This window comes from Lithobates pipiens, unplaced genomic scaffold, assembly GCF_037356315.1.
Source record: "Lithobates pipiens isolate NorthernLeopardFrog02 unplaced genomic scaffold, aLitPip1_a1.2 Scaffold_28, whole genome shotgun sequence".
Classification (NCBI taxonomy): Eukaryota; Metazoa; Chordata; class Amphibia; order Anura; family Ranidae; genus Lithobates; species Lithobates pipiens.
The window spans coordinates 187944292-187955277 of record NW_027507789.1 but is presented as its reverse complement, the minus strand read 5'-3'; the positions used below and the strand labels follow the sequence as shown (position 1 = coordinate 187955277).

Below are 10986 nucleotides of genomic sequence, written 5' to 3'. Positions count from 1 at the left end.
GTGCTGCGAAAAGTGAAGCATGTATGTATTTTTACGCAAAGGAACTCACGGTGCATGGAGCTGAATAAAGTGTAATTTTGCTACACTTCATTAAAGTTTAAAAGAAAATTAGACAACACATCAAACGACTCCTACACAATGCACACCAGCGCAAACGCACTTAAGCGTTAGAGCTGGTATGAATAAGCCTAATGATGGTCATAAAAACAAACATAAAAAAGGAGCAAGAAATATCTGGAGGTTTTGTTGTATATATTTTGCACAATGTTGAAAAATAAATAACCAATAAAGACTTTTTTTCCTTATCTCCAAAGAAAATGCAACAAGTATTTTAATGAATAAATAAATAATAAATCAAAACATTAATTGCCATGACAAGTTGTGGTGGTTTGGGGTGAATCTTTACAACAGCAGCCAAACCACCTTTAGTTAAAACAGAACAAACAATTATTAAAAAGGCAGTGCAAGAAATGATGGCAGTAAGGCAGGATCAAGTAACCCATAGCAACTGTTTCATCAGTATAGTGGCGCAAGAACAGGGACAGATGATCTGATTGGTTACTAAGTACATTTTTATGGCACTTTGAACACTGTCCTTACATAAATATCACTGCTCATATATATTTGTGTGTGTAATTTTATCATCATCAAGAAAAAGATACATAATATTTAAAAATAGCATCATTTATTTGCCATCTTCATTGTGTGAAAATGCAAAAAAAAAATAAAAATAGAAACAGGATTTCACTATAGAATTAACATTGACTATGCATACAAAAAAAAGCATTCCAAATCCAAAAACAAATCATGCTTGGTTATCCAATAAATATAGTGCAAAAAAAATGTTTGTCAAACAGGGCTGCATCCTTCAAAAACATGCTTAGTTAATGGTTTCCACACAAAAAATAAATAGGTGCCAAAGAACCTTTGAGATAAGATACAGCAGAAGGGTCTGTAAATCATGCAAATCCCAAACCCCATTTTATAAGATAAGGGAGGAAAGAAAAAGAACAGAATGCAACCCATCACTATATAAAATAAATCAGTCATTGACTGCACAGGGATGGGGGATGCAGTGCAGACAGGTAACCATCAAAAACAGTTAGCAGCTTTATTTAAAAAAAAAAAAAAAATACATTCAGTCCAACTGGGTATTCATTTTGGCACTCCCCATGCACAGCCAAGTCAAGAGAAGATCCATGCAGCGATTTCTTTGTAGCTCCCATAAAGTCCAAGATATTAAAGCCCACCATGTGGTCTTCTGGAGAGCAAGGACCTCCATCCTTCAGTAGAGCCCCAAGATCACAGCTCCCACGTCCTTAGATGGCCTCCTATCCTTCACCAAGAAGTTGATCATACTTTCAGACCTGATGAGCAAGTTGCAGCCCAGGAAGAAAATCCCAAAGATGACGGTGAGGGAGAGGACACAGAGCACGGCAATCTGCACCACCCTAGTGATGAAGATGCTTCTCTCATCAGGACTGAGGACCAAAGAGCCACCACCATCGTTGGTGATCACAGCCCGGCTACCATTGCAGCATTCCATCAAGGAGCCAAGACCCTGCGAGGAGTTATTGTAAGCTCCTTGGTCCAGCACTGTCTGGTTAAAGAAAGTCCCGTTCATCTCTGTAGGTCAAAGTTGGACAAGTGGTGGCACAGCTCGTTAGGACAATACCCAAGACGTTGGGACCATCTCCAGTGCTTTAGAAACTGTAGAAGGCTTTCTTCTTCTCATATAAGAGGAAGGACCACCATAGGCAATCAAAAGGTCCTTTGCAAAGTCTTGCTGGTTCTTCTCATCCCCCCCTAAACTCCTCTATAGCAATTCGGTGTGTTCTGGAAGTGATTGTAAGCTGGATGGTTTTATATACTGCTGGGAGAAACCATTAGCCCAGCAGGCGTGGGGAGGTGCTGATGGACTGAAGTTGACACTTCAATCTTACAAGAAGCTCTTCATGCTTCACAGTCCAGCAAGCTGGCTATGTCCTGGCTTCAGGAGCGGTGGGGGTGATCACAGGACTGATTTAACCCTTAGCTCACAAGGAAACCTTCAGTAAGTGCTTACCAGTAGCTCTGTAATGGGATTGCATATGTGTAGATCTATAGCATTACAGCAACAGTCCATTGCACGCTTTATAGACCGTAGCGCAGTACGCTCAGGAACTTTGAAGTCTTGCAGGTGACATGGATGTGGCTCCATACACGTGTCGTGTCACCTGCAGAGCTGGGGATTGCTTCTCGCACAATTCCTCCACTCTGCAATCCTACTTTCGGCTTTTGTGGACATATTTCGGATTTCTTCCTCGCAGAAATCAATAGGGTGGGATGCTGCTTTGTGTAGAGGACATTCAGAGCGGCACACACACAGTAATTAACGGGATCCGGCTGAAGGTTCAGCACATCGGGCTTGTTGTCTGGGTATTTATTCTATAGAACTAGCAATCAGATCTCAGACTTTTCATAGAGGAAAAAAACATTACTCTGATAACATTGCATGGAAACTCCCTGCACATTGGTTGCAAGGTATTTTCCTTCATCGCAGAGTGTATAGTAATAGTCATCATCATCCTTCCCCACATCATGATTCTTATACAGTAGGTGATCATAGTCTGTTCCAACAACCATCGCCATCAATGTTGTGTTGAACGAGAGATCGTTTCCTCTGTGCGACTGTTTGCGTCACTTTTACGCATGGCGGCACATAGCTCTTACAGATTTGGAGGGAAGGGAGTCGAAGTGAACATGTTTTCACATAATATTTAATTAAAGTGATACTCAAGGTAATTTTTTTTTTTGTTGGTGTTAAAAAAAAAAGATGTTATACTTACCTGCTCTGTGCTACAGTATTGCACTGAGCGGTCTCCTAGCACCTCTCTGGTAGTCCCCCGCCAGCGTTTTCCTCCAAATGCCTTCTTAGCAAGTCGTGTGCCAGAAGCATAACTAGAACCTTCAGTGCCCCGATGCAATAAACCATGAAGGCACCCCCCCCAAACCCCTTCTCTCTCCCATTCAAGCCCTGGGCTTCCAATTCTGGGAGAGCGCCCATGGACATCCTCCCAGAACCCTGCCTCCTGTGTGCTCCCTGGGGCGCACATCCAGTGTGCTCTGTAACTGCTGTGTCCTTCGTGCTGCCTATCAGTGCCACCTATCAGTGCTCATCAATGCCACCTATCTATGCCCATCAGTGATACCCATCAGTGCTGCCCATTAGTGCCACCAATCAGTGCTCTTAAAGTGGTTGTAAACCCTTACAACACACTTTGACCTACAGGTAAGCCCATGGGCGTCCGCAGGTAGGGGCAAGGGGGGGTCAAGTGCCCCCCCTGGAATCAGGGATGAGATCTTAAATTCAACACAGTTCCATTGCTATCGGGGTGCGGGCAGCCCACATCCGTGTGCAAGCCGCCAGTGGGGTGACACCATCAAGGTTCTGCCAAGCCCCCCTATCAGTGTAGTGTGACTCCGGGCTCTTTTCCGTGCTCAGTCCAGCAGAGAACTCGGCGGCGGTGCTATCAGGTTTCCCCCGGTCACCCCCCCCCCTTTCTCCTGTCAGGGAGAAGAGACGACGACCAGGTTCCTCGCCCAGCTTCCTGCCCGCTCCGTTCCTTCCCTATTGGCCATAACTGATGGCCAATCAAAAGGAGACTAGGAGAGAATCATGGGACATATAGTCCCAAAGATTGGCGGCACCATTTTCCACAGGGAGGAGGATACAGCTCCATCAAGAGAGAGATTGAGAGACTGTAGCCTGGGAAAAAAGCCGAGGGAGTGAGTGCTACAGAAAAAAGAACAAGGAGTGTGCTGGGCAGAAGCCAGAAAGTGAGAGAGAGAGCTGCGCTGCCCAGCGCCACCAGAGAGAGAACTACACTGCCCCATGCCACCAGAGAGAGCCATGCTGTCCAGCACCACCAGAGAGAGCCATGCTGCCCAGCACCGCCAGAGAGAGAAAGACTGAGTCACTGCCAGGGTACAGACATGCTGCACTACTGACCAGAGTCGTCCCCTGGGGCGAGTGAGCGATCGTCCAGCCGGAGGGATCACTGGTGTTGTTTTGCTGGGTCTGGTAAGAGGGCCTGCTGGCCAGTATCCATTACTTATCCTAGGGATTGCAGTCTCTGACCATGATAATGTGATAATGACATTGTCGAAAAGGGGCGGCGCATGGGTGACCCTAAAATTATGCCCCCCCTTGAAAAAAGTTCTGTGGACGCCCATGGGTAAGCCTAGATTAAGGCTTACCTGTAGGTCCAAGAAACATCTCCTAAACCTACACGGTTTAGGAGATATTTGGCGAAAGACAGGCACCGCTGTCTACGGTGCATGCGCCGTAGACAGCAGCGCACAGGCGCACTGAGCGTGCCGCGGTCACCGGCGATATGCCACGAGTGGCGGCTCCCGTGTGCATGCGCGGGAGTGATGTCATTGCGGCTTCACCAAATGACAGTGGCGGAGCAGGGAGACCCACTGAGAAGATGGATGCGCCGGATTACAGGGGACAGTGGTGACTTCGCTGGCTCCTGTGTCAGGTAAGTGACACATAATGGACTACTATGTGATGCATAGTAGTCCATTATGCTTTACCTTTGCAGGGAATGAAAGAGGAAGTAAACCCATTAGGGTTTACTTCCTCTTTAAATGCTGCCTAGCAGTGCGACCAGGTCCTGGCATTCTGCCACTGTTGAGGACCCCATTAGGGTTTCTTGGGCTTAGGGCTCTGAGCTGGGAGCGTCTGTCATACAGGCCAGAGCCTGCAATGACAGTTCCCCCTCCCTCCACTCTCACACGGATGGGAGAGAAGAGAGCCGATCTGCTCCTTCTCCTTCCATCTCTCTCCTCCTGTGTGTGCACGCGGGAAGTGTAAAGCCCAGCAGCTGAATGATCAAATTCAGATGCTTAGCTTCACATTTCTTGCATTCTATTTATTAAAGTATAAGTGGCAGCAAAGTGGCTAGGTGGTTAGCACTTCTGCCTAGTAGGGTTGCCAGTTCAAATCTCACAGAGTACAGGAATTTATCAGCTCATAAGATTTCTGGCTGGAGGAGCAGCCACTTTTTTTTTGCACTTGATAAACAAATGTAATAAAATGCTTTCAGTGGTATACCTAGCAGACCAAAAAGGAACAAATGTGTATTAGCATGTGTTAAAAGCTTTGCTTGGCTGGGAGTCAAATTATAAATACTAAACGTATTCCTCGTTGCCTCAGCAGCTGGCGACCTTCTTTGCTGTCCAGTGCCCTGGAATTTCGGCAGGCCCCTTCCTATCTTCCTATACAACGCAGGACTGCTGTTCCTGCACTGTATGTTATGATATAAGAGACATGCGATAAGCCAGGCAGAAAAGTGAAGCTGCTGCAGGGGATCAGTTGCACAGGAAGGAGGAAACCTGCAGGAGAGAGGAATAAGCTAAGGATTTGTATGTATTCCTTTCCATGCTAGCCAAACCAGAATTTGACTGCACTTGCAAGGGGGACCCCACTGCATCCGTAACATTGAACCAGACATGTGCAATTCGCTTCGGTCCGAATGTAAATTTGGACATATTTTTGGTTATTGTATCCGAATTTCTGAATGAAATAGTAACAAATTTTATACGTGCCTGTTCAATGTTGCCCCTGCTTGGGCAAACCATGGCTTGTCATACCCTTTTGAAACTTAAAAATATTGAAACAGAAATAGTACCAAATTTAATTGAAATTCTTTTTGTTTATTCGTTTTCTAACAAATTCCAAATATTCGGAGCGATTTGAATTCGGATGAATTCGAAGTAAGCAATAGAAAAGTCAGAAAAAAACAGTGCGAAAAAATAGCGTGGGGTTCCCCCCAAAATCCATGCCTGATCCTTATCCGAACATGCAGCCCTGCAGGTCAGGGAAAGGGACGGGACGGTGCTTTGGGCCTCCTCCCCACAACCTTGGGCTGTGGTTGTGAGGGTCTGAGGGCGGGGTGCTTCGGAATCTGTAAGCCTCCTTTAACAAGGGGGCCCCCAGATTCCAGCTCCTCCCCCCTATGTGAATTAGTATGGGGTACATCATACCCCTACCCATTCACCAAAAAAGTGTAAAAAATGAATAAAGGCAGTATATGAGTTTTTGACAACTCCTTTATTAAAAAATAAAAAAAGCCATTTCCCCCTGTCGCCTGCCTCACCTTAAAAAAAGAAAAACCTCCGGCCTCGTCGAAGGCTCCCCGCCGACTGCCTGCTTCTCCATCTGCCATTTCTTAAATATGTAAGGGGTGGCATGCCCCCAGTCCGTGATGCCCCCAGTCCGTGACATCACCGGGTGACTCCATTCCTTATCTAATAACTACTTGCCATCCGAGCTATAGCCGAAAGAGGGCTAAAGCATGGGCCTTAATTGCCAGGAAGGCCGTCCTCCTGAGCAAGCGATGTCTGTGTGTCCCTTCAGGTCATGCGTGGCATGCTCTGTGATCACTGAGTCTATGAGACTCGGCTGATCACAGATCAGAGTAAGAAATTGATCCCAGCCCCTTACCACGTGATCAGCTGTCAGCCAATTATCACGTGATGTAAGCAGAAAATCGGTAATCTGTTTTTTGTTTTGTTTTTCTGTCATGCTGTCAGCGTGAGAGAAAAAAAAGCCGATCACTGGCTTCTGTCAGAGGGACATTGGTCCCTCACACAGAAAGTCGCAGCTGCATTTTCTGTGCCCACCAGTGCCAGCTGCCAGTGCCCACTGTGCCACCTACCAGTGCCACCTATTAATACCACCAGTGCCCACAGTGCCACTTACCAGTGCCCACCAGTTATGCCAATCAATACCCATCAGTGTCTCATAATCAGTGCCACAGATCAGTGCTGTCTATCAGTGTCACCTATCAGTGCCCATCAGTTATCAGTGCCCATCAGTACCACCTATCAGTGCCGCTTATCAGTACCCTTCAGTGCCACTTATCAGTGCTAACCATCAGTGCCAACTATCAGTGCCGTATCATAAGTACTTATCAGTGCCCATCAGTGCTGCCTATCAGTGCCCATCAGTGCACATCAGCGAAGGAGAAAAATTACCTGTTTTCAAAATTTTATAACAAACTTATTTTCGATCCTTTTTCATTTTATTTAGAAAAAAATGTAAAAAAAACAAAAAAACAGCAGCAATTAAATACCACCAAAAGAAAGCTCTATTTGTGTGAAAAAAGTGATAACATTTTTATTTGGGTACAGTGTAGCATGACCGCGCAATTGTCATTCAAAGAGTAACAGCGTTGAAAGCTGAAAATTGGTCTGGGCAGGATGGGGTTTAAGTGACCAGTATGCAAGTGGTTAAAAAATGTCAGACAGAGGAGCAGGGGGCCATTCGATGAGGCTGGAGGTTTGTTTATTTTTTCGGGTCCGGGGGTTCGGCGGGTGGCATTATTGAAGATGGATCTACATCGGGGGACTTTATTTCTTATTTTTAACAAAAACTTGTGTACTGTCTTTATTCACTTTTTTGGAGAATGGGTAGGCCATACTCATTCACATGGGGGTGCAGGGGACTGCATGCTCAGATAAGGGTCTGGTATGGATTTTGGGGGGAGCACGACAATTTTTAGACCGATCTGAATTTATATCATTCTGAAAATTTGGAATTCATTCGAAAATTAAAAGGAAACTAAACTAAATGAATGATGAAACGAATCAACGAAACAAAATTAGTAACATAACTAATCTATCCAAAACTAAACAAAATTTTCCATTCTGCACATGTCTACTTTTAACAGCAGCCCCCCGGATGGGGCTTTAATATCAGCAACCATGAGGTGCCTGTACCTTGCGTACCTTTGATTTTGTAAGTGGTAGTGCAAATTTTAGGAGCCTCAGAACCTGGCACTTATCTTGTATGCAAACAGGGAATTTCATTGGCATGTTAAAATGATGGCCTTGAGAGAACCATTTTTGGTTTGCTTCTGAAGATATTAGTTGGTTGGCAGTTAGGATGACCTTTAATGCTTTCTTGGTCACTGACCTGGATCAAGCATGCAGAGAATGAAGTCAGAATGAGTTCATAACTCCTGATCCAGATCAGTATTACAGCAATTCAACTGACATAGCCTGAGCAATGGGGAGAAATCGTCAGTAACAATATCTATACTTCTTGTAATAAAGGTTGTCTTGTGCACAGATAAATTGGAACCCGAGTTGGACTAAATTTAGTTTGTTAAAGTATTGTGTGTCATAATCAAGTGGGGGCTTATTTTTTTTTTTTTTTAAATAGAGCTTTCAATGTTTTTAATCTCGTTTAGCCTCTTAGTACTACTTATCTATTCCAGCCTCTTTTAGCCATATCCTGTCTACTCATTCCAATGACAGATGCGCATATTCCGGTTTCCAGTTAGTGACAACAGCGAACAATGGCTTAGCAGGGTGGCAATGTAGGGGCATAATTGGTAGACACACCATAACAAGAAGTACCTAATTCAATGCAAGATCCCCAGGAATTATTTTAGAAAGAAAGCTGCAAATTTTAAAAGACAGAAAACAACCATGTTAAAGAGCCCCCTCTCGATACAATGATATCCACGAGAGCCTTGTCTCTCCAGGGACTCACACTTCTAATAGGCTAAAGAGATGGAGGGGTTGGGGCCAATCCGCGGGTCGGGAGCGTGCCTGCTTAGGTGCCCCGAGAGCAAGCTGCTTGCTCTGGGGGCACCCAGCAGGAGGGAGGAGCAGCAGGTATAACATGTTTGTTATTTTAAAACAAAACAAGACTTTACTATAACTTTAAAGCTTATATTACATTTTAGTAATTGGGCTGGATTTAATTTGAGCCAAGGTTCATATTAAGGTGCAGCATGATCTGATTTTCAATGCGAATTAGCAGTGCGACATTGTTAATTTTTTACATGTTTTTGATGCATTTTTCATGCTTTATACATATTTTGTAGGCGAAGGAGCCAAAAACACACGAAAACGCATGTACATGCTTTTTATATGCATTTTTGGTGCACTTCTATTGATGTCTATGGAGCCAAAATCAAACTGCACCAGTACCAAAGTTGCACCTGTACCCTTTGCAAAAATGCACTGAAGCCGCGCTGCATTGATGTGAACAAGCACAATAGAAGAATAGTGAGAATAATGTGATTTCTTTTGCCATGTGGTGCTATATCAGAAATCCCACTAATGTGAATGGAGGGGCTAAAGGTATTGAACAATTTCAAATATTTTTGTTATTTTAACTAGATATTAGTGTAGTTCTGTTCCATGTGTTTTTGCTTTCTATACCTTGTTACGATGGGCTTGCAGGTTTTGGCTGCAGTTTGTTGTGTAATGGCTGTCCACGTATTCATACACCTAGCTTGTCCCTATTTACTATAGGGACAGGCAACTTCTTGTTCCATTAAACAAGGTGTCCAGTCCATGCCTCACTATTTACTCTGTTATGCACGTCATGCATTAACCTGTGCAGTGCCATGTGGCATGCCTCATGAACACTCAAGCCCTCAGAGTCCAGAGAGGAGTACAAGCTGTCTGCCGCGATGGAAGATGGGGGGGCTTGTAGTTTCTTCATTAACTGTAAATGGTGACAATGGAGTGCAAAACTACTTTCTAAGTCCGCCGTACTTTCGGGTCAAAAAAGTATGCCGGAGGCTACACACGGGGGGATTGTCCGGCGGACTTGAGTTTGCCGGACTTTTCCACCCGATTGTTTGATCGTGTGTACGCGGCATAATTCTTAGAAATACCGTATATACTCGAGTATAGGCCGACCCGAATATAAGCCGAGGCCCCCAATTTACCCCCAAAAAAACTGGCAAACTTATTGACTCGTGTATAAGCCGAGGGTGAGACATGCCTGTCCATCCCTGTGTGTGTGTCCGTCCCTGTGTGTCCGTCCATCCCTGTGTGTCCGTCCATCCCTGTGTGTGTGTGTGTGTGTCCATCCATCCATCCATCCCTGTGTGTGTGTGTGTCCATCCATCCATCCATCCCTGTGTGTGTGTGTGTCCATCCATCCATCCATCCCTGTGTGTGTGTGTCTCCATCCATCCATCCATCCCTGTGTGTGTGTGTCTCCATCCATCCATCCATCCCTGTGTGTGTGTGTCTCCATCCATCCATCCATCCCTGTGTGTGTGTGTCTCCATCCATCCATCCATCCCTGTGTGTGTGTGTGTCTCCATCCATCCATCCCTGTGTGTGTGTGTCCATGTGTGTGTGTGTGTGTGTGTGTGTGTGTGTGTGTGTGTGTGTGTGTGTGTGTCCAGCCTACCTGTGTCCCGAGCCTCCGTCCCGTGCCTTGCCTCCTTGCCTCCGTCCCGTGCCGTGCCTTGCCTCCTTGCCTCCGTCCCGTGCCGTGCCTTGCCTCCTTGCCTCCGTCCCGTGTCGTGCCTTGCCTCCGTCCCGTCCCGTGCCGTGCCTTGCCTTGCCTTGCCTCCGTCCCGTGCCTTGCCAGGATCGCCGCTCTTCGTCGGCGCCTCGGCGGACATACTACAATTCGAAAGCCGCGCCTCCGCCTCCGCCTTCGCCTGTGATAGGCGGAACACTGAATTTCCCAGCAGCCTGTGTTCCGCCTATCACGGACATCGTCTCATCCTCGTACTACGGACGAGGATGAGACGATGTCAGTGATAGGCGGAACACAGGCTGCTGGGAAATTCAGTGTTCCGCCTATCACAGGCGGAGGCGGAGGCGGAGGCGCGGCTTTCAAATTGTAGTATGTCCGCCGTCTGTCTGCTCGATACGCTGATCGAGCAGTCAGACGGCGATGACTCGAGTATAAGCCGAGGGGGGCACTTTCAGCCTCAAAAAAGAGGCTGAAAATCTCGGCTTATACTCGAGTATATACGGTAACTCACTTAAATCTGTCCAAACAAGAGTCTAGTAGACATCCTGGGTATGATGAAGTTTCAAAATCATATATTATAATATAATAAATAACTATAAATAATTATAACAAATAATAATATAATAAAAATGACTATCACTCAATTCTTCAAGTGATTCTAATTTATTATCACTGTTTTCTAGCCGGTCTAAAAGCAC

At 45.6% G+C, this 10986-nt stretch overlaps 1 protein-coding gene across 1 annotated transcript; it reads right to left on the bottom strand.

The window, feature by feature from the left end:
• Positions 1-313: 313 nt before the first annotated feature.
• Positions 314-1887, bottom strand: LOC143935934 (reprimo-like protein). Its single transcript, XM_077460148.1, has one exon. It carries the CDS (start codon positions 1622-1624, stop codon positions 1286-1288), a length of 339 nt encoding a protein of 112 aa, XP_077316274.1. The 5' UTR covers positions 1625-1887; the 3' UTR covers positions 314-1285.
• Between the last annotated feature and the right edge of the window lie 9099 nt (positions 1888-10986).